This window comes from Polyodon spathula, chromosome 21, assembly GCF_017654505.1.
Source record: "Polyodon spathula isolate WHYD16114869_AA chromosome 21, ASM1765450v1, whole genome shotgun sequence".
In the NCBI taxonomy this organism is placed as follows: Eukaryota; Metazoa; Chordata; class Actinopteri; order Acipenseriformes; family Polyodontidae; genus Polyodon; species Polyodon spathula.
In genome coordinates, this window is record NC_054554.1 from 24,138,592 (window position 1) to 24,163,511 (window position 24,920).

At 37.9% G+C, this 24,920-nt stretch overlaps 1 protein-coding gene across 1 annotated transcript; it reads left to right on the plus strand.

The window, feature by feature from the left end:
* The first annotated feature begins 14,298 nt into the window (after positions 1-14,298).
* On the plus strand, positions 14,299-20,677 carry rsad1 (radical S-adenosyl methionine domain containing 1). The gene is made up of 10 exons (XM_041222520.1): positions 14,299-14,370; positions 14,626-14,786; positions 14,971-15,104; positions 15,737-15,941; positions 16,872-17,237; positions 17,623-17,686; positions 17,956-18,103; positions 18,289-18,343; positions 18,721-18,824; positions 19,874-20,677. The coding sequence occupies exons 1-10, from the start codon at positions 14,337-14,339 to the stop codon at positions 19,992-19,994; spliced, it is 1,392 nt and encodes a 463-aa protein (XP_041078454.1). The 5' UTR covers positions 14,299-14,336; the 3' UTR covers positions 19,995-20,677.
* Positions 20,678-24,920: the final 4,243 nt, after the last annotated feature.

Here is a 24,920-nt window from a genome sequence, read left to right on the forward strand (position 1 = left end):
CTTCATTCTGATCAAAATTGAAATAGTATAAAAGCACTGTAAGAATCAGCAACTGCAATTTAGAGACAGATATGTCCTCAAAAGTTTCATATAGGAGGCATTTTGCATTCCTGTTCACTGGTGAATGGCACCCTGTGGAACTTCAAAATGGTCTGCAGCCGTTGCAGGCCAGAGTTTAAAAGACGCACAGCAAATTCTAACAAAATGTGTTGAGGATTTGTGATGGGCAACCCCCACTTTAAAATTGTCAATCCAATCAGTCAAAAGAGGTAAAACAAAGGGAAGTGTAGTATAACATTGAAACACAAGGGTTCCTCACCCTCACATTTTACAGATGCATAGATGTGACTGAAAATATCTGTAGGCAACTTTGGGTCAAGTGCAGTGAGTATCAATATTGCTGAATAACTTGTATACAAAAGCATAAATAACTGTCCACCCTGAAGAAGATTCAGATTATCTATACTTCAGGGAAGTTTTACTGTTACAGTGCTGGCAATAAGCTTTTTATTTACTGTACCTTGAAAGTTAAATTGTACAAACAAACTGTTGGTGTAATTTGTGGGGTAAATGGAAATGTATATGACAATGTGCCAGGATGTAGTGGGCAGTGCAATAGAAATGATGTCACAACAGCCGCTTTCCAATCAAAAGAAACCCCTCAAGGGTGCTTTTATTGCACACACAAAAAAAAAAAAAAACATCTGGACTAGCCAGCAATGGTTAGATCCAAGTTAAAATACTTGGCAATAAATAAAAACACAAAGAAAACTCCTGAACAAAACTAGCAATGGTCAGGTTCAGGGAAAATAGAAATAATCAACTAAACAAGTCTCATACACTTTCACTCTACACAATATTTCTCCATGCAGCTAGGGCCAGTGTCATGCAGCGTGACACAGGGCTGTGGGGCCCCAATCACTTTTTATGCAGAGAGGGTAGCTCTGCAATGGTCATCCCTTTTAGTCCTCGCACTCTGCAAAAAGGTAAGGTACAAAACAGGTAGCGAAACAACAAAGGCAACATAATGTGGCTCCAAAAAACTTGCTCATAAAACCGCTCCCCTAAATACTGCTAGGCCCCTCCCTACAATCAGCAGTGCACCAAAATCTGCCCAATCGAAGCCCACTGCAGCGCTGACCATGAGGATCACGGCCAGCTGTATAGTAGCTTCGGGACCTACCAAGATGGCCGACCTCCAGTCTCTGCTGTGCTCGGACGTCAGCACTTCCAGTCAGGAGCACCCCTATCTTTGAGCGCAGCGCCCTCACAGGTCTGGAGGGTGATATACAGGTCCGATTCATTCTCTCCTTGTCACTCAACGCCATAAACATATAGTTGTTGTTTCATGATCAATTTCATATGCTCTGTCACAGTATGATTTTCGGAGTCCAGATTCTGAACATATTATGATATACCCTTGTGTAAGATTTCCATGTGATATTTTTAACAACACTCCAAAGCATCAAATTTTATTTAAATACGTTTCAACCACTTTAAAAAAAAAAAAAAACCCTAGCAATGTCATTCATAAACAAGGTCTTTCTGGAGATGTGGTTTACATTGTCTTTGTTTTTCTTGGTTGCAACCTGTTGTTTAAGTGCATGGTCCATGGGATTGTCTAACGAAACAATGGGCAGGACCAAATCAAAGTTAGCAGCTAGTGAACGAGGAAGCGAAATCATTCACGGTAATAAAACACAAGAAAAATTCCAAGCGAAATCTAGTGTAACCAAAACAAACGCTTTTCGCCCCACAAAAAGCAGATATCGCTTGTTTACTACAAGTGGGTTGAGAACGGGGAGTGGTCTGCTATTGCCCGACCAAATCTACTAATTTGGATGAGCCCAAAGTCTTAATAACAACCCTGCCCCCCCTCCCTCTCCCCCAACAAATTCTAGGAGCTGTTTCTATATAGATCAGGGCTTCCCAACCCAGGTATCTTCTGGTTTTCATTCTAAGTGAGCTCTCAGTTACTTAACTAAACCCATCATTAGACCTTTTACTTGTTCTCAGCTCTGAAACAGCTGCAGATTTCAAGTTAGCTATAACATTTTATAACTTGAACTCTGCAACTGTTTAGGAGAACAATTAAAAAGGTCTAATTAAGCAAATTATCAGTTCAATTAAGGATCTAATAAAGTAATTGAGAGCTCGGATGGAATAAAAACCAACAGCCATAGGGGGTCATTTCGACCCAATTCTATGCTTTATTTTGTTTTCAAGGAATCCCCTTGACCTATGTGGCCTGTCATTATTGTCTCTACAAATACAGTGCAGGCCAAGCCGGAAATGCATAAACTAATTGAACAATAATAATAAAAAAAAAAAAGTTTACAGCAGCAACTCATGCCAATTCAAACTAATGTTTTGTTTGGTTACTGTATGTAGTTTCAAGATCCCAAGTTGCCATGTTCGTTTTTTTATTTCCCATTGAAGCAAAACTTGAAGGTCGTAACAATTACAATGTTGTATTGTATGGAGCAAGTTTAAAATTGTATGAAAGTTGTATGAAAAACAGTCAGGTGGCAGAGTACATTCATTTATAAACTTAACCCCTTGAGGTACACAAGGAATTGAGCAGTTATTAAAATGGTTTCTTCTTAAAATACATTGGAGAGTGACTACAATATCATGAGGAAACTGACAATTTGGACGACCAGATCCAACCTTTCAATAAGAAAGTTAGTATAATTTTTATTTGTGGGAGACTAGAAGTATTTTTCAATACCTTCAATGTTGAAATGAGTTTTGGTTCTAGCACTAAAAAACAGCCCACTAATCTCAATCATAAACTAGCATTAAAACAAGGCTATGGTAAAAGGCAATAATAAAATGGACTAACGTAATGTATCAAAAATAATGTAATGCATTCCTATCTGTGTAATCAAGTCTAAGCTAAACTAATAAACAGTTAATTACAGCCACACTAACAGTATCTCTTGTTAAGCACAATGCCAACACCTGCATGTCTTTTCTGTTTTTGTTACACATAAAGGGTGTTGTTTGAAAATGTGTCAAGGTTTTATAAATCAATGACGTATTACAGTTAACTGCCACACCGACATTCAATATGCTTTCTTTGGTTTAAGCTTTCAATTCGAGCTTTTGTTGCACCAATTCTTGAAGCATATTTAATATACACGATTAAAACACACAACAACATCAGTGTCTGATGCTGCTTTCTTTTGTTTTGAGCTGTTATGGAATTTTAACAAAAAGTGTGTACTAAAAAACAGTATACAGTATAACCATATTATTTTTCATAAAACAAGCAGATCCCTCTGAACTTATTGATTGAACTACTGCCCTGTTGATATCCATTACACTACAAACAAAATGAAGAACACAAATCCGTTTACCTTAAACAGCTAATACTGCATTAGGCACACCACGCTCAATCTAGTGGCATTGTTGGCTGCTTTTTTGATAAGATCGCTAAGAAAACAACACAATCATAACATCCAGCAACAACAGCTCTTTGAACTTCCCAATGGAATAGGCATGACCTCAAGGTGAACAGGTCACCCCAAGCATTTTCATCCCTCCTGATATAAATGGAGATAATTTCCTTTGTCCATTTTAATGGCATCCAGAGATTAGGAAAGACAGAGTAGATGTGCTTCACTGGACGGAGCCTGAGGGTGCTGGGACTGTCATGTGATGACTGCTTTCTGAAGATTTGACTTTGTTTAGTTAGCTGTCTGTAATTACTCTATTTAAAGTTATTAAGCTTTTTTTTTAAATTCCAAATCATTATTCTTAAAACAATGTTATTTAGTTCTGGTTTGGCAACTTCATGGGGTTTCCTTTTTCCTTTCTGAAAAAAAATGCTGCCCATAACTTTAACTCAAAACTGAAAATGGTTTCGAAATAAATACTTCAATACGTCATATACCAGATATTTCATATATAGTAGAGCCAACAAATACAATCACTTTGAACCCCAGTCCCAATTGCACATGTGGGAAACTACCAAATCATGGCAATGTGTGCGTTTCTGAAGTATTTAGACAGTTTAGCAACACATTTCTATTCTTACAAGTTAGCATCTTAACCACTGTACAAAACAGAAAGACCCTTATTCACAAGGAGTTAATAGCATTCACAATTCAATTAATCTTTGCATGGGGCTTTAATCTAAATAAAAGGAGGGGGTGGGGCAACAGGGTTTATAACATCAGCTGCCTTTTGAACTGTGACCCTTTACAGCTCAGTAGGCTTAAGAAGTTTCAAGATAGGTAAAAGAAACTGACAGTCCACCTTGCTCACACGGATGGCCAATAATACTTTTGGCTTCTCCAACCAAGAGCCTGCCATGTCTCCTTACTTCCAGCATGGTCTGACTCTTCAGCATGAAAGAGCCAGCCCCAACTTGGCTCGTCTCTTAAGAAGTGCTGCTGGTGCTCCAGTCTCTGCTCGGTGTCTTGTTTCAATGATTTTGCAACGTGGAGTTAGGCAAGGGTCAGCTCTAGTGCTAATTTGAAAGGCAGGTTCGACACTTGTTGAGCAATGTCAGCACTTTCCACTGTAAACTTGTTTGGATAACCGACGGGTGGACCCAATCTAAACCGCGTCTGAACTGTTTGTGTCAGAAATGTTCAGGACCAAAAAATAATAATATAAAAAGCTATTGCATTGCCAACAATTTCAGCTTGCATAAACACTGCTGTTACTTACAATTCCAAAGGTCCATAAGAAAACAATGTTTATACATAGGACTGTAAGTATACCCTTACCAAATGACTCTCAACAGCAATGATGTGACACTGCAATGGTTGTCTACTATGTGGTAGCCCAAAGGAAGCTATAATGGTATGAGCCCTTTATAGAATGGTAGCACAGGGGTAACATTTTGTTATTTTGATGTACCAATGATCAGTGGCTTCACAATGCTATGAACCAATACACCCAATACACCCTAAGTGATCCTCGTTTTATCGTACACATTTGTCAGCTTGATGTGTTTTTTGCGGGACTACATCCTTGAGCACAAGACCTTGTATTTATACCCAATTAAGGAAGAAATGTACAATAATGCCATTAGGCAAATTATGAATTGGTATGAGTTTACATTACTGTACATTAACCCTTTAGTGGTGTTCAATACACTATGGTTTCACAAAGGTGTTTTTCCGACTTTTAGAAAGTCCACCAATTAATAACCTTTTTGTCTGCCTGTTTATAATACCCTGGCTAAGAAGATACAACAGTGCTTAACAATATCATTTTTAACCTCCTGCTGCTGCTGAAAAGCTCTGCTTTCAAATAGTGTAGAGTGCACAATGAGGAATGTGGTTAATATACAGCTAGAAATTATACTTGTGTAAAACTGAAGATTGTTGTATGTCACAGCAGCTGTAAAATGTAACGCTGCCCTTTAATGAAAACACTTATTCTCAGATACTGACTAATCAATGTTTGATCTAAATATGTGTTGCCTCACTTAGCATTGTATACATTAGGTTAAGAACATGCCATTTATTTTTCCAGTCTGTTTACTTGCCCTCTGTAAACTAACATAAACTTTATTATCAACTGAGGCCATCTTCAGTTTGGTGAGTGATTTAAAAAAAGAACACAAAAAGATTTCAAGTCTCTGATCTCCAGCCAGTCACTGAGATCAGGCCATTTATCTTACCTGTCACCAAACTCTTAAACAGACCACTCAGCAGGATTTACTTTATCACTTGATAGACGTTTCACTGTCAAAAATAATTTCTAATATAAACACTGCTCTGGTTATCATTGAACTTGTTTTTTCTAAATCCTTTTCAGGTTGCAACTTGTTGATTGTCAAAGCTCCCTGATTAAATGTTCTCCATCACTTTTATGACAGATTATGAAATCTATTAATAATTAAATAAGTTTATCTGGGCTCTATTTTGAAAAAGAGGAGAGTAAGTAGCTTCCAATTACAATTTGGAGTAAAAACCTGTGTGCTGTATTACCTGCGACACCCTCTGGTCTCTCCTTTGTATTGCAGTATGCCTTCTAAGACAGAGGGACTCTCAGGATGCAACTTTCTTACTCCAAAAGCAAGCGCTCTTCCAGTTGAGCAAAATGACCATATCGATGGAAGATTAGTCTGGTTATTTCATTACTACAATACCACATCACATTGATGTGGCTGTGTGGTCCAGTGGTTAAAGAAAAGGGCTTGTAACCAGGAGGTCCCTGGTTCATATCCAGGCTCACTTACTGAGTCACTGTATGACCTTGAGCAAGTAACTTAACCTCCTTGTGCTCTGTCTTTTGGGTGAGATGTTCTTGTAAGTGACTCTGAAGCTGATGCTTGTTCACACACCCTAGTCTCTGAAAGTCTTCTTGGATAAAGGTGACTGCTAAATAAACAAATACTACTACTAATAATAATAATATCAAAAGAAAAGGCAGACATTTAAGTTTAGAGGCATTGCTTTGTTTCAACACAACCATAAATTACATTGAAGTGTTTTGGTCTACAGCTCTGCAAAGTCAAAGATGGTTGTCACTAGGTCTGGACCCCCTAATGAAATAAAACTGTCATCCTGGTCTCTCATTTCAGTTCTTGTGGTTTGCTAACTTAAAAAAAAAACACAGAAAAACCCAGCTTAGTTGAAATTGAAATGATTTGCAAACAACTTCCAGACACAACAGAGTTCAGTGTAAAGTGAAGAAAGGAGGATTTGAAACAGAGTTGTTATCAGTGTGGCAGAGATTAAGAAAAATACATTAAGAGAGTTAGCAGTTAAGGAGAAAACTGATATTAGTGTGCATGCAAAAGACATGTTAAATGAATGAATACGGGCTACATTCTGTAACAGAAAATTCTTGAAAAATAAATGTGGAATACTGTTGTACTATTGAGTGCTGCTCTTGTTTCATCTATAATGATCCATCAAAAGAATGGGAACTGACCTCCTGAGATGGTGAAAAATGAAAAGTTGGAAAGGCCAAAATTAGAAGAGAAGCGTATGTATTGTATCAAAGGGGGAAAATTAGTTAGACCCCTATACATTACAAACCCATAATAAAAGTCTGATATGTTGCCTACCAATTTTGCCTATCAACATTTCAGGGTAATGTCACATGATACAGTACCTTGTTCTCAATCTGTCCAGTATTGTCTAGGCATAACCTGCATGGATGGTAACTCCAGATATATGGCTTTCTTTGGTAAACTTGCGGTTTGATTTTTTATAATTCCAAGTTAAGCTTTTTCCCTGCCTTCATACTTCATGCCACTGTAAATAGACCATACATCCAGGGCTCAAACTGCAGCGTTTAACTGAACATAGCATTTGTCATGCTTGAACTTTTAGCTGATACCAGGGTTCACTGCATAATGCATCACCTAGCAAATTTTCTGAACCATTTAGTCTGTTAAGTGTTCATTAAATACTATTTATTTATTTCATTTTTTAAAAACTTTATTTTACAGCTGTTTATCCCCCATCCAATCATGTTCCTTCACTCGTCCTCTGTTGCCATCACCATGCTGTGGGGAACTGTGACAGAGATCGAATGACTCTTGGTGTTAAATCTCCCTCTCAACCTGTGAGGCAGCTGCGTAAAGGGAACCGAGCACCCTGGACTGGTTGATCCGACAATTCATTCCCAGGGTTAGGTGGAAGTTGGCCAGCTAGAAAGGGGACTCAGCTACGGTACACTAAATCAATGACCTGGACAGGAAATGGCTTGGCATCCGCGGATTGGAGGAGTGGATGAGCCTGTTATCCAATGCATCATGGTTGACGGTATTCAAGGGGATGTAGTGATCTGTTCCTTTGTAAATGGTTAATTAACGTAATTGAAAGGAGAAACTGTGTTGGGATACTGTGAGTGTTTTTTTTTTTTATTGTCATTGCTAAATTATACTTTTTGTTATTATTTAGATTGCTAAACACGATCCAGGAGCTGTCACACAAACCTGGACATCACTGCTCTTTGTATCACCACTGAACTGTATTTTCACTACAGGCATTACAGCACGCTCTGTGGATGGGTGTTTGTGTTTGTGCATGTGTTACAGGACTGTTATTATTTTGCAGCTAACCCGCAGATTATAAATAAGCAATACACGCTGCTGTATTGCTTCTCACTGACATTGTTTATTGTTTACTGTTGTTTGCCATCAGGCCATTGGATTTTAAAAGCCATTAAACAACATTACACCTAGATTATAATTGTCTGTCTATTTATTGATCACCTGCGCACTGCTAACCACTTTGCCACAGGAACCGACTCCCTTCCATTCAACACAAGTCAAGCAGGCAAACATTTGGCTAGTGCTAATTATAATTGATCATTTTTTTAAATCTATTATGTCAATCCTATTAGTTTTGTTTGAGCATTCCTTATCTAATCTGCAGCGTTTTCCCTGTTAGAGAATCAAGATGCCCTCCACCATTGTCTTATGTTTAACTAGCAGTCTGCGGCTACCTGCCTTCCTATTCACTCTCTGAAATGATCAACAGCTGTGTTTTTGACCAACAGTGCACGGCAGCACTTATCAGCTTAAGCATACACATTTTTATTGAGCAAAGTCTTGCTTTTCATGACTTGGATGAACTAAAGACTTGCTATTTTCTTTGACTGTAGTCTCTGACCCCAGTTTAGTCAGGTTTTGCTCCTGTCAGGATTGATCTTTTCCTCCCGAAACAAGAAAACATACATGACAATTTCTTAACAACTAAACAACTGAAACTAGGACCATATTAGTAGAGCCACTGTTTCTGCATGGCTCTTATATTTAGTCTGCCTAGTGACTATCCCTTTAAAACACTGCAGACCTGTGTATATCTAGGAAAGATAACTCCACTCAAAACTGCAGACTGCTATTACAGTATAGGAAACATAACATCTCTCAAAAAAGCTGATGAGAAAGCTAACAATGCATCTGTATACGATCATGTTCATTATTGTTTTCTTCAGTATAAGAAACTGAAATTAGATCATATGTTATCTCGGGTTATGTTTCTGTAAAGTGGGGTGATTAATGGGAGCACCAGGAGGGGTTTCTTTTTCCATGGATCAGGGGCTGATCAAAATCAGCTGCAGAGTTTTTTAAAAGTCTCAATATTAAAGAAGTTCACTTGTTCCAGTTGTTATTTGTCAGCATACTGTATGTGTATACATAGTGTAATGCATATAAGGTATATATGAGTTTGTAAGACTGTTCCTTTGAATACACAATGGGCTATTGAACAGTAATGAGTGCTAGCTATCAGAAATAAATACTATTTGTATTCAATGAGATGAGATGCCTGCTATAAGGTCCATTACCTTTTGCATGCCCGTTAGCCCCAGTTGAAGCTGGCATAAAGAAATACAATTAGAGGAGGGCAGACTTGGTAGGAGGTAGACAGTGTGTATTAATTACAAGAGGGTCAGGTTTGTGTGGTGTGGGTCCAGGTTGCACAATAGCTTGCAATGTTGCTCATGTAACACACACCAGGTTGACATGGAAAGGCTTTGTTTGAATAAAGCGACCTCACAACAAAATAAACTCAGTGGGCCAAGTCGGGAATGATTAACTCCCAAGAGAGTTGTGTCTGAATTGCTCTGTACCCTGCCCCTGTATAAATACACTACTTAAATAGCTGGGCAAATGTAGTACCTTCATATATCAATATTTGTATCAGAGCCTATTAATCTTGATTTGATAAATAGAATAACCTGGCTTTCTTCTCAGTATAATCACATTGTAGGATTTCTGGCCCTGTTGGTCTGTATTAAAACTTCTTGAAGAGCATCTCATTTTGTAGAACTGGCAACAGAATGTCCCGTACAGTGCGATGCAACACTGAAGTTTATTAACCATAGTGACTCCACCAAAGCTCCACTTATATATCCAGAAACATGTAAAGATGTCTGTAGCTCAGAGAAGAACAGCTTCACAATTCTTCTCATACTGGAATAAACCCAAAACAGCTTTAAAAGGAGGCTGACCGAATAAAGAGACAAGGTCGCCAAAGTTGGCCTCTCCAGTCCTGGTCTTTGTTCCAAACCTGTTCTAAATTGTTTAATTGAACCAATTAAACCTCAGTGAAAACTATAAAGTAGTTAATTATTTCATTATACCTGTTAAACCTGGAATGAAATGGCTCCCCGGCACCTTGAATGGACACCCCTGATATGGAGAATCAGTAGGTCCAGTATACTTTGAGATGAAGGTCTATAGCAGGCGGTAAACACAGGACAGCAGGTATATGATTAGTTACAAGTTACAAATTAATTCCAAGTCCAACTCTAAGGATGCCTACAGGCAAATCATAACAAGCTGCGTGCAAACATTTGGATTGATTACTGCTTAATTGAAAGTGAGATAGCATTTTATGATGCAGTAAATATCTGAACTACCGTGTGCCCTTTTACATTGACGTTACATTAAATGGTGGTTAAGCAGAACCAGATTGCCCTATTCTACTTCTGCAACACACTGTTTCAAGTTTACTGTTGCGATGATACTGATGTCTGCTATTGGTTTGGCTAGGATTGCTTCAGAGTAATTCACTGATACTGTAGTATAGAAAAGGTGTTGTTCTAAACTTTTCTTTGAGGAATTACACTCAAATCCATATACTAATCTTAAGCCAAAAAAAAAGATGGCACCAGTGACCTCACCTCCCAGCCAAAAAAAAAAAAAAATGCAATGCCACGCCCTGAAATCCAGTAAAACTAGTTGAGATCAGTTTAAACCAGCGCTGGTGACTTTTGAACAGGAATATAGAGAATGTCAGCATGAAGGATGACTCAAAAGTCTATGAATCCTTTGCAGCAAAACAAACATGCTATTGTTTAACTAAACTCAGCTACCTGAGCGCAGAGATAAAAGAGAACCACTCCCCTGTTGTTGTTTAGCTACAAAAAATTGTTGTTTTGCATGTTTTTCTAGCTCCCCTGTTGTGTTGAGATGCCTCCAGGTCACATGCCTCTACATTGTCTCATTGTGTCCTAAGCTTTGTTATGCACTTGAAGTAAATAAAAAGCAGTGATTTGACACATGACAATGAAGAAGCCAGTGCATTATGATACCCTATTATGCCTCTGTGCAGTGTACACAAGCGAGATAACAGTGTCCCAGCCACAGGTGAACCTCGAGAAATACATACCTAGCACTTTGAAAAGGCAAGAGTCATGGGGAAGCAGTAAACAATAGGCTGCTGCATCTGCTATTGTGCAAGTGGACCAGAACACATGTTTAGCAACTATAGATATGATTACTGCAGATGACTTTTATATTCGGCACAATTCTCTTCTATTGTTGTTTCATTAGGATCTAATGGAAACATCCCAGTGCTAAATCTTAAAGTAGGCTCACATGCTAGTCTAGTTTCATTACTATATTCTATTTGTCTTTTTTTAAAATGAAGTTTACAAAAAAATGTGGGCATACACTATTTTATGAGAAAATGTATTTGGTTTTATATCTAAGATAAGGCGCTTCAGTATAAAATAATAACAAATAATAACAAATGCCTTACTGGTACAATACACCATTGGTGAGGTGTGACAGTAAAATTAATATAAGACTATATTGATGCCTTGTAGGTGAATATCTAATAAAATATTCTTTCTTTTTGCCAAAAGTTGCTGCATTAATTATTATGACATTTTTAGTAGTGCAGTAATGATTTACCTCTTGTGGTTTTGAACAATTACAATGCAAGTAGTACGTTATTTATCAGCAGAAGTTGAATAGTACACCAGTTGTCATGCAATCTCCAGTATTTTCAGACTATACAGTAAACTACATTGTACCGAGTACTATTTTACTAATTTAGCGGTAAGTTTGATACCCCAGTCATGCAAGTTTGCTTTACATTGCAGAGGTAGTAGTTTGTCATCAAGTCTGCTGTAACAAAATGGACCGGTTCACCCAACTGAAACAGTAAAAGGAGTAAGTGAAGAACCTATTCACTCATTATAAACTCACTGACATTCCATGTCTCATATAGGTCCCACTGGGGTCAGCCTGGATTAGCAGAAGGAACTAGGAGTAGAGGTGATGTTGCCCTTTTGATGCAGGTCAATGACTGGTTAGAGTTCACAGCTCATAGTCCACCCATTCTGTGTAATTCTTATTGTAATCACAGTAATATAATATTGTGTTTTATTTATTTTTTGATAACTGTGTGTTGAAGCTCTTTGACTAGGAGTTCAGGAGCTGCTCTTCCATTCTAATTCTGCCATAGACATATGCAGGCTATATCAGCCAAAGTGCCTTAATGTTAGCAAGCACCAACACCTTGGAAACTTGGTCCAGAAGACATGGCGCTCACTTCTAAAAAAGACTCTGGCTGATCTTGCCTATGTTTCATATATCTGTGACAGTATGACTATAGAACTCAAGATGAAAGCAGCTTCACAAAACTGCATTTGAGTAAATGCAAGAAGAACCACTCCTACAAAAAAACACAAAGAAAAAATGAATTTTGAGTCTACTTACTCTTTACAGTATAATTTTAAAACTATGAAACCTTTTTTTGAAACAAAATGTGTCCCTGATTGTTACAGCAGACAGCTGTCAATGTGATAGTCCTTGCTTGTGTAGATCTCACTTATCTTTTAAACAGGATTTTTATGTCAGACTTTTATTTGTATTCTAAATATCTACCTTGAAAAATGATCGTACACCATTACTGGAAAGAAGAAGTCCCATTTCCCAATACAATATGTTAAAGCAGTTGTTTGACTTTGGTGTAATCTGAATTTGCCAGCTAAACAGATACAGCTGCTTGTGCTTCTCAGTTGAAAGATGGATTTTGTTTCCCTATACAGTCAGTTTCATATCTGCCCCTTTCATCTCTGTAATCTGTTTACGTGCCAGTATCATTTTTATCAGTCAGTGAATGCTAATGAAGGTTCGTATCTTTCGCATGGGTGTTCCATTTCTGGAAAAACTCACAGAACTGATTACGTTTGGAATATTTATGTTGAGATTGCCGTCTGAGAAACTCATGCATGTCACAGTGCGGCAGCATTGAACTGGATCTGCCTGGAGGAATGAAAACCTCAGGCTTCAGAGGTAGGTAATAATGCCTGATCAGCATTTTCACATATTCAATTCATGGCTTCACCTCATTGACTCCTGGTATTATGCATGGTTGATTTCACAGTCTTAAAGGGATACTTTATACCAGGGAGGTCCAAACTTTTGGCTAAAAAGCTATACTGACTATATGGAGCCATCCTGATAAGAAATATAACTGACAAAAACCAAGTTCATTTTAAAAGACTGACTGCAGTAGCAACTACATTAAGACGTTGCTTTTAGTTTCTTGCTCATTAAACATGTTGAAATGTCAGTTTTGCTGCATTTTTTACTGTATCTCCCTAAAGTTCAGCTTGCCCTTGGAGTCTTTCCAGACTAAAACCCTTAAACGTATGGTTGAATTCAGGGACAATGTATTGTAAGCTTTACACCATCTATATTTTCAGAATATGTCATTTCTACCCTGTTTAATATTGCATATTTTTCTGTTTACTGGTTCTACTTATTTAACAGGCTTACTAACAACTAATGTCAACCACAAGTGCTGCATCTGAAAAAAACAAACTTAAGTGATGTGGTTTCAGAAATAACCACTAGGGGTGCAAAACTGTAATTTCTAACCCCTCTGCAACTGTGGTGACAGTGAGTAAGCAAATAGAAAAGCACAACAGAAAATCACAGTTTCTGTCCATAAAAATATGTTAAATGCAAGAGATGGTCCTGTTTAATGATTTAAAAGATGGTGGTATTTAGATGCATCAATGTTTAGTTAAATTGAAAATACCCTTTACAACTATTATTTGTTTTGCCTTTACCACTAATGAATAGCTAACTGCTATTGATCTTATATACTGCTACTGTTAATCAAAGTCATGTAGTTCAGTTCCATTGTATTAATGTGCCAACTTTCTTCCCAAACACGGTACTTCTAGAAAAAAGTAACCACACCACTTGAAACAACACATTCTACCCTCTAGCGGCCAATATATGGAAATGCACTAGCAACCTTCTATTCCATTGCTTTTCAGTAAGACTGGAAAGGTGCTAAGAGAAAGACTGGCTGGTTTGCATAAAATCAGTCCTCTGTTTAAAATAAATACGTCATCTTGCAAAGAAAAACTTTGCAAAGAAAAACTTTTTATTACCCTGCCATGTCTCACTGAAGAAATTAGTACAATATCAGAAAATCAGATTCTCAGGACAAACCACACAGCCCCTTCAATGAAGGAAAGCTATCATTTCTGCCTGGTTTGCAGCATCTCTCGTTGAGAGAAAGCGCCATCTATTGGTCTTGAACTGTGGTCACACCAAGAGGAAACTGATTTCTTACAGTTTTGTTTACTTCCTGTCTTTCTCCATGTGGGGTCTGCAATTTAATATCGTTTTTGAAGGTTGGCAATTTCAGTGCTGCCGCTTGTAATTTATTTCAATTCGTACACAGTAATAAACAGTTTCTCCGCGTTTGAAAGTTGATGCCTTGGTTATGTTAATGTTAACTTAAGTTATTATTTCAGATAACAGTTTCAGTTAAAAAATAAAAAAGGGTGTTGGGGTTAGCCTATGTAACAGTTAATGTGCGAGCTTTTAAAGCAAGTTTTGATAACTTAAATTTAACATATGAGTTATATTACGCATGTGCCCAGCAGTATGGCAATTCCGGGTTCGCTCCATCTTGATTCGTGCTTGGTCCGGGTTGGGAAGGACAAAGTGGTGGGGACAACAGACACGTTTCTCGATAAGACAGAAGAGTGGACCGGGTCAGGAGGACACGTTTCCGATTACGGAGGAGGCTGGCCTGTATCTTCATGTAAGTGTTGCGGTCATACAGTGGTTGCCATAATAACAGTAATTACATTTATATAATTGTGCACTGTATTGATCATATTTAAAAGTAGCCAATATATTTCGGGCCATTTAAGCATAACAGAAGTAGTTCTGAAATATATTAAATGTGACTCTCTCTCTCTCTCTGTATTCCTCAACTCGCTCAGTGGCCGTATTGTCAGAGACGCTGTACCTACTGCAATTTCAATAAGTACATCGCCCGGGATGTAGATCACAATGCGATGATGAAGTGTTTGGTGCGGGAGACTGAGACTCTCCTTCGACTCAGCCAGGTGAAACGGTGAGTCACCGGTGCACTGTGCGTGAGTTTGTCTTATGATTTCTGCAGAGGTGTGGCTGGCAGTACTGTGCACACCTCACCGCGGTGTTTCCATAAAGGGATATACACTGTTGAATATTGCTTGGTAAACACATTTTAATGGTCTCAGTGGTTGTGATTTATAATATTCAAAACACTCCATAGCTAGGTGCAATAGACAAAACATCACGTGGGCCTGTTCAGACTATTAATTTGAGTGTCATTGATGCAGGCCCATTATCAGTATTGTTCCCTCCCTTCAGAAACCACCTGCATCTGACATATTTTGAGCAGTTAGTTTCAGCTGCATATAAATCATTTTGTTTTAATTTTTAAGTGCTAATGGTTACAATAAGTATTGCCTGCCAGAACAGGACTTGTTCTTTCACATCCCAAAGTAAAGCATTGGATACACTGAAAAGTATAATTGATTTGAATTGAAACAGCCCCCCCCCCCCCCCCCCTGTAAGTTTGGCTTTGCCAGGAAGGGTTGCAAAAAATCTAAAAGTCCTTTGAGTTTGTGGCTCGGATAGGGTGTAGGTTTCATCCCTCTTAATAAATCTGGTCCATGGACAGTTAATAAGATCTTCCTGTCTCTCTGCCGTGCTGCTCAGGATCTCATCTATATTCTTTGGAGGGGGGACTCCAAGCCTGGCCCTGCCTTCCACCGTTGCTGCCATCCTTGAATCAGTTGCTAAGCGGGCACAGCTCCCTAGCGATGCAGAGGTAACTTTGGAGGTCAACCCTACCTCCGTGGGTGCTTCTAAACTGTCCGAGTTCAGATCTGCTGGAGTGAATCGCTTCTCCATTGGAATCCAGGTAAGACGCAACCACCTGCAAACTGTAGGCACCTTTAATACAATCAGTGTTACCGCCTTGTGTTGTGTGTTTTATCGTTAAAGTTTTCTTTTAAAAGGAAACCATGTTTGGAATATTTGTATTATATTTTTCTTACCCCTCCCCATCCTTCTTGGGTTGAAGGTATTTTGGTTACTGACTTTGTTTCATATACAGCTAAGGCCAAAAGTTTAGCACCACCTAGAATTTTATGAACATAATTTAGATCTTTCATCAAAGAAACTACAAAATTATATCGCAGAAATCTACCCGGAAGCCATAATAGTAGTACGGTATTTCATGTTGGATTTTTAAATGTCATATTTTTCAATTTTTGTCAGTTTATGGAAAACTACAAAGCGGTATGTAATTCAGTATGTTAACATAACATTATTCAGCAGGTTTCATTCAACTTTAGGAAGCAAAACTAGGTAATTCTGTAGGGTGTTACAAAACTTTTGGCCATAGCTGTACTCTGATTCAGTATATACGGATGTTTGTACTGCAATACTGTAGATCAAAATAATTAAACTGCTCCTTCTTAGTATCTTAACAGCTTCCTGTGTTGTTGCTCACTTACCTTGATTGCAGCTAAACTATTGGAACTAAGCTAAGGGAAATGATGTGATTGGTCACCAAAAAACATCAATAACGTTTACATTAAAATATATCTGCATATTCCAAACTAAAGGATAAATTACTTGCAAAGAACAAAAAGATCTTCCGCAGAAGGTTAAGATGTTATTATATGCTTTCATCTGTTTGTGTCTTTTTGTGTGTGTGTGTGTGTACATATATATATATATATATATATATATATATATATATATATATATATATATATATATATATATATATATATATATATATTCTTTTTTTTTTCTTTTTTTTCCTTTTTGAATGTTTTTGCAGTCCTTGCATGATCCAGACCTTGTGCTCTTGGGGAGGGATCACACATCGCAGCATGCCCAGCAGACTCTTGAGGAAGCGAAGAAGCTCTGCCCAGGTCGCACCTCAGTTGATGTTATCTTCGGCCGTCCAGGACAGAGCGTGGAATCATGGGAGAAAGAGCTAGAGGAGCTGCTATTGCTCTGCTGTGATCATGTGTCCCTGTATCAGCTAACCCTAGAGAGAGGTACCGCCCTCTTTAAACAGGTGCAGGATGGAAAACTGAGCGTACCCAGTGAGGAGCTCACAGCCCAGATGTACAATGCAGCAAGGAGGATTTTGGGAAAATGTGGCTTCCGTCAATACGAAGTTTCAAACTTTGCCAAAAACGTACGTTTAAAAATACATTGATGTGAAATTTTTAATAAATTGGTTTATATGCTATATCTCAACACCATATAAGGGTCTGAGCACACCCACTTCACAGAATTTGAGCCATTCCAGATCTTACCATGAGCTGAATTAATGGCATAATTTGCCCAGTATTTCATTTTAATAAAACTGAAATAATTTGCAGTGGGGAATAATCGTGAAATTGAGAAGACCCAATAAAGTTCTGTACAGCTCAATGCAACAATGAACAGCATCCTGGGGATAGGAAATGGCTTTATGTAGTAATAAGGGTTCCAAAGACAACTCCTGACTTGGAGGTGAAGGTTTTGTAACCGTGATATTTTAATTAAAAAAGCTTGACGCTTTGGTTTGATTTTTCTAGGATGCAGTCAGTGTGCACAACCTGGCCTACTGGAAGGGAAGGCAGTACATCGGCATTGGGCCAGGTAGGGATAACAGTGCAGGAACATTTCTTCAGCAGAAATCTGAACCTGCATTTTTTTTGAGTACAGAAGCAAAAAATATTAAAAAAAAAAAAAACTAACAGGGAAAACTGTGCAACCATAAATGGCGTACACGTTGTATGGGCTTGAAACATTCGTCAGGTAATTCTAGTAAGTTTCTTTTTCGCTTCAGTTACATATAGTACTGCATTTCTGTGTATCTTGTTTTCTACTGTTTCTTGTAACCTATCCATGTTCCTCCCACTCTCAAGGAGCCCACGGTAGGTTTGTCCCGCTGGGAGACGGGGCGATGCTGAGAGAAGCCCGGATTCAGACTCTTGAACCAGACTTCTGGATGAGGGAGGTGCAGAGGTGTGGGCATGGAACCAGAAAGAGAGTGCCTCTGAGCCGACTTGACGTGTGAGTTAACAAAGCAGTATAGACAACACCGCCTGTGCCTGGAGATAGCCTTCAGAACATTTTCAGTGGATTGCATTATTCAAACTAACTTTTAAAATGGCTGCTGTATATGAATATGCATCAGTATGAAACAATATTTTAAAGGTGGTGCTGTTTTTATTTATTTTTTTTATGTTTGTTTCTAGTTCTGAAGAAGCCATGGTGATGGGTCTGCGGATGACTGAGGGCATCACTCATGAAGTACGTCTGTATACTTCTTATACTGCACTGTGAGGTTATTATAGATTTCCTGAAAATATCTGACGTTCCCTTTAAGCTCTTAGCTGCTGCTTCAGTTTTTCTCCACTAGTGGGCATCCATTCCGTTTAAAGATTACATTTACAATGTTTAACCAACAAGTGCATGATACCCAACAGCAGTAAAGACAAATAAAATAATTTAAGGGCAATAATATCAGCCGTATTACGTTTTCTTGCGTGTCCCTGTTTCATGGATTTGTGCTATTCTTTTTAAAGGGATTTTCAATTTCAGTTTTAAAAAAGATTGTAAAAACAAAAACAAAAAAAAACAGTCCTTGAATCTGTAAGTCTGTACTAACACGTTCGTGTTCTGTTTAGCACTGGAAACAGATCTGTCCTGAGTGGAGCCTACAGGAAATCTTCAAAGGGTCCCAGGAGGTGCAAGGCCTGCTCCAGGAAGGTTTGCTGATCATGGACAGCAGGTAACAGACTAGTTCATGACTGATAGACAGCCCCTCATACTATTCTGTGTATAAGAACTCACAACACAGCTCCTTGTGCAGTAGCTGCAAGAGGCTTTGCAGATCACATTTTATTTGCTTAAGCGACATACTGACTAGCAGATCTGGAACTCTGTGAAACAGACCGCCATGTGCTAATAAAAAAACAAGTAAATATCATTCATATATAGGGTTGTGCAAATAATTTGTTTACTGGTCTACTCTTTTATGTGAAAGGACCTTTTCGACTGATGCATGCTATAAAAGTGGTATACAGTTCTGAAAACTGTTTTCTTTCTTGTACAGTGAAAAAGTTAATACATAAAGGACTTAAAAAACTACTAGATCCGTTAAATTTGTAAATGGTCCTTAGCGGTCCATTTATTCAGCGCCTGTCAGGCGCGTCGGGTCCAATTTATTTTCTCACGCACTTTGATTTTACATGCACTGTTTAAAAGTTGTTTTTTTCACAGTAAAACAGGTTTAAAAGGCACACTCAGTACTGCATCTCCAGCCAACCCCCATCCCTTGTTCACTGTATTTATCACATACCTCTTCATAGTAGTGCATACTGATAAATCCTCTCCTGATCACTCGTTTTATCACCAAACTTTTTATCATTATATTATTCCTATAACATCTCAAAAAGCTCTGCAAATGTCCGTGAGAGCGCTGGATGTGGAAGCAGCTATCTTGTTTCTTTATGTCCGCGTTAGGTCTGTGGTGCAGGGCCTCTGTGTATTGCTCAGATCTGCCCCTTTTTTTCCTGCTCCTATTGGTCTCACTCAGCCATTGAAAAGTTTTCTCTGCTTTTTCCGGAAAAAAAAACCCGACTAGAGACCTGTGCTTGACGTCTTTTTGATGACGTCGAACCGGAAAGAGTTAAAGTTTTACACTAGGTTTAAAGGTTTATACTCTGCTGCACACATCTTTGAGCCAGGGAGAAAATACATTTTGAAAGTAAAAACAAGCATGCTTTGTGTGACCACACCATATTCTGGGGATGCAACTATCTGTTTGTTCGCTCTTAGGGGAGTGAGGTGTTCCTGGGGAGGATTGGCAGTGCTGGACAGCATGCTGCCTGCTCTGCTGAACCAGCTTCAGATGACAGCGTCAGGAGAGAGGCAGAGCAAGCAAGAAACCACCTTTTGAAAACTGCTGGGGAAGAATCAATTTTTAATGAGTAATTGTAAGAAGTGCGCATATAGCGGAGTGACTCATACACTACTTCAATAGCTTAATTTACCTAACCACCATGCAGGCTTCTATGTTAAATGTCAGTGACATATTTATGGGGAGGAACCTCAAATGCATTCGTCTCAAAATCACAAAATAACAAGAACTTCCTTTTAAATGGTGTTTTTTCAATCAAACCTTTTATACAAACACGTGAAGCCAGAGTGAGCAGTAAATGGACGACAAAGGCACGGGTTCCTGTCACATGGAAACACTGCCTGTGCCACATGGGGGACCTGCTGTTTAGCATGACCTGCTCGATACTCTTTAATCGATTAAAAACATTTGTTAATAATTTAATTAGTAAACAACAAATGTGCTTTAAATAAGGTTAACGCTGTTATTAATAAACACACCACTGAAATAACTGTCATCCTCCATATTGTATTAACTGATCGACTGCACATTCTGTGACCTTTTGAGTGAATTGTTTAACTGGACACATTTAAACTAGCTGTATGTAGGTGTTTTTCAGTGGATAACGACTGTCACGTTTGCATGCTGGAATGCTGAACTTGTAATTCACAAGTGCTTTGGGATATTTCTCGTATGTAAAGCTCATACTAGTAAATAAATGCAATAGTTAATCGGCAAAATGATATAACTTTGTTTGTAATGCATTCCTTGTAACAGCTCCCTGTAATGTAGTGTCCCTACTCTCTTGCTTCACAGTGAGGTGTAGAGCACTTGAAATGGCATTGTAAATGAGGCTCAAAAAAAAAAAAAAAAAAAAAAAAAAAAAAAAGCTTTGATATCCATATTGGGGAATTAAACACAATTATTTAGACCACACAATAGCTGATGCGGCAGACTGGCTCTTAATGAACTGCCGCTGAGGATGCATATCCCTGTATGAGGATATGGTGGAGGCAGGTGTAAGTACATCACACTTCAGTCAATATATAAAGAACCCTTTGGCCAGTTGAGATGACCAGCTATATGTCTGTTCATTGTCTGCAGTCGCAAAATTATTAGATATATCTAGAGAACCCATTGTCAAATTGAGTGGGTGGATGAAAAACTGTGGGTATGTCACACACAGTTTTTATATATGTCTAGATATTCACTAATTATGATGAAATGTATTTAGGTTATTAAAAAAAAAAGTAGACCAGCCTTTTCCAAGATCCTCTTGGTGGAAATTTTGTAATTAAGTTCTATACAATCACAGATTGGAAAGCTTTTAGTACAGACATAAAGAAACCGAATGTCACGTGTGAGCCTCACGTTTCTAGTAATTCTGTAAACCGTTAGGATATCGAGTAAGCATGTTGAGTGTACCAACATGTCATGGCACTGTACATTAAATGTATGGTTTAAAAAAGATAAACAAAATTTGTCAATTGTCTTTACAGACAGAGCAGTACTTTCCTAATTGGAATATGAGCATTCTTGGAGGCTCTGTGTGCTCATAGGTCATTGGTATTTGACTGGAACAAATATGGTAATTGAAGAACGGGGGGGCGGGGGGCCTGCAGAAAATCAACATGCAATATTACTGAGATCCTACTCTTGAGACTCGACAGATCGCGAGTGCTTCTGTGATCTATCTATGGCACATGTCTAAGCTGTCTCCCTTCTGTTTAGGATGCAATTATTTTGAGTGTGAGAGTTATGTAATGTAAGATAGATGAAAGGGGCATAGGTGGAGGTGGGGGGGGGGGGGGGGGGGGGTGTAATTTGCAGTATTTTCTGTATTCCTTAAAATGTAAAATCTTGTTTATATAACCATATAATAACCATATAATATCAGCAGGGTACTTTTGTTGTTTTATAAATGAGAATATGTGCTATCGACAGGATATTCTTGATGTGAAAAAAATCAAACCACCCCCACACCAATCATACTACTTCCGTTAGCTAGAAGAGCATTTTGTTTAGAAACCTTCACCTCCTCATTGAGGCTATTAAGTTTTCATTATATTCTTCAGTTGCTTTATTATAGCATTGATGTGTTAAATAATTCCAGTATTTTGCCAAAAGTGAAGCCAAGTACAATTGTTCACCAGTAACTGTATAACAGAAAAAAAAGTTTCAAAATTGAATACAAAGCCAGAAGATACTCAACTGAACAAAAACAAAATGTTGAAAAAAACTCACGTTAGCCAGCAGCTGAAATCTGCTCAGCAACACACTGTTGGCAGAAATCCAGCATGCAGTGCATTTTGTTCGGCAAGTGAAATAGACAAATGCATCTGTCTGATGCTGAATTGGTTTTCTTTGTGAGCTGTAACAACTTGTAGGTGACACCTGTAGCCCACTAATGCAATGACTGATTGACAGACTTCTGGGATGATGAGGGCCTGCAATTCAGTTCTTTTTTAGCTGGGGAGGAAAAAAAAGCATTTTCTGAAATTTAAAAAAAATCCATGCTGTACAACCAATTGTGGAATGTTTTTTTTTTTTTTTTTTTTTTTATTTTTGATTTGATTAACACAGCATGAGTGATGAATTAAAATAATCACTACATTCTGGCTAATTATATCATGTTTCTCTATTCAATATAAGTGTCTTGCATCTTGATTACAGGCTGGTGTGTTTATTACATCCTGGATTTGAGAAATTGTGATATTGTGACCTTTTAACTCTGCTAACTCAAACCTGCTCCACCGTTACCTATTTTCTGGCAAAAGTAAATACCCCATCAACTTGAAAATCAACTTGGCTCACTGCAGTTTAAAATAGTCAAGAGCAGACATACAGTTCTGTTAAAAACATTTGAAAAACCATGTCAAGAGTCTTTGTCAGTTTATTCCATTGTTAAGATCCCTCTCTCTCAACATTAAACGCTCAAACTGCCTGAAACTAGGCCACACAAACAAGAATGGTTTAATTGAAATCATTGCATCTAATCAAAATGCCTCTTACTGACAATGATTATAAAGAAGTTGTTTATGCCATTTAAATTATAGTATGAATCATGGACGATGGACCATGGAATTGGAGATGAATACCTGTCATTTATAAAGGTTGGAACTGTACATCACAAATAGGAATTGCAAATCAATGGGAATCCAAAGCAAACACGTGAAAATGTGCACATGCCCCATTATATTTTCAATGTCAAAGCCTGATGCCATTATCTACATATTGGAAAGCTTTTATTACTGATATAAAGAGATCACATGCCACGTGTGAGCATCACGTTTCTAGTCATTCTGTAAACCATTATCGAACAAACGCCATGTGCCACAAGAACTAACAATACATTGAGCCATTAGAGTTTTTGTCATGCTTTATAAAGGTTGTGGCCATATAAGGAGTTTTGATCTTGCTGATTACTGACGAGGTTTTGTAATTTAATAAGGAGACAAAACTGTGAGACAGTATTAACCGTAATGCAAGGAACTTACCACAGCAAGCTACCGGAGAGAGCATGCTGGTAACCTTTGTATTCCTTCACTGCACCAATATATTTTTTCCTTTACATTATATCAATATTTTGTCAGTAAGTGTTCAAGACCACTGTCGTTTAGTGGATTTGCCTGGTTAAAAAATGGTTTGCTGCATTTTTCCTTTGCTAGGCCCTTGCAAATTAGCATCCTCTGTAAAGACTCAATGTTCCTGACCTAAGTAGCTGTGCGTGCCTGTTAATGCACTGGTAAGGATGGTGCAACAGGTGGGAATTGCTGTTTGAATTGCAGCAAGTTGCTATTTAGCACTTTTATAAGAATGGTTGTGTTGATGCTGGTCATGGTACTAGAATCCTACATGTTTTTACCAAGGTACCAGGAGGGGTAAATGCTGCTACACACAGTGAATGCATTGGCATGTCAACAGTAGTTACTGTCTCACAAACAAAATTAATTATTCTGCTAAAATACTGCCTATTTCATTTACTTGTCATGTAACATTATTAATCTGGCTGGCTTTCCTTTTAAATACAGCACTCAGCTGCCCTATATAATCTAATCATCTGCTGGTAGAGAGTCAGATATTCAAAGAAAATCATATCATCTTTGCTTGAAAATCATGTCATCTTTTCTTGCTTGTTGAGGTAGTGTTTAAGGCCCCCTCTGAATATTGTAGTCACTCAAAGGCCCAAATTGCAGTTATGTAACTGGGCCACCACATACATTAAAAGTGTAATTAGTATTTCAATTTAATGTCCCTCATTGATCTAAATTAAAGAAGATTTTCAGAAAGTTATTTTTATTTCATTCAGATGTTGATCAAATCGAAGAGATGCTGCTTAAAATACATCCCCGTGCTAAATATCTATATATTTCCTAAAATTCTAGTATTCCAAATCTATATGGACTGAATAACAGAGGTGCTTGAATTTAGATGTGGGGTGTATAGTGCCTGTTGTAGCCAAAGACAACTGTCCTTTTTATTTTGCATGAGTGGGAGAAAGAAAGAATGATCTGTGTGAATTCTGTGCTTTTGCATCATCTTCTTGGAAATAGTAGAACAGGAAGTAAAGGCTCCAAGTGCAATTTACATTTTTATTTTCTTTTAATTTAAAAAAACAAAACAAAAAAAACAGTTGTCTCACTATATATATATATATATATATATATATATATATATATATATATATATATATATATATATATATATATATATGTGTACACACACACACACACACACCATGATGTCATCAGATGAGTTCTTGAGAGCTTATTCATCCCTGGTTTCCGTTGATTTGTTTGCTTTTTTCACATTATTGTTAATGTGTCCTAGGAGAACGTGAGATTGAAAGCGGGATTTGGAAAGAAGCTCAGGAAGAAAGCTCTGAGGTGACTCACTGCTGTTATTCAACAGTACACTGTAGCTGTTATTGAAACATTTTCTAAAGTTACTGGCACAAGGGTTAAACTGAGATTAATTCTTGGTAAG

What these genes read in the sequence shown, in the direction of transcription:
- rsad1 (XM_041222520.1), top strand. Translation starts at nt 14,337, where the DNA reads ATGTGGGGTCTGCAATTTAATATCGTTTTTGAAG. An exon ending in CGACTCAGCCAGGTGAAACG is followed by an intron (nt 15,105 to 15,736) that starts GTGAGTCACCGG and finishes CGTGCTGCTCAG; the next exon opens with GATCTCATCTATATTCTTTG. An exon ending in CTGAGGGCATCACTCATGAA is followed by an intron (nt 18,344 to 18,720) that starts GTACGTCTGTAT and finishes TGTTCTGTTTAG; the next exon opens with CACTGGAAACAGATCTGTCC.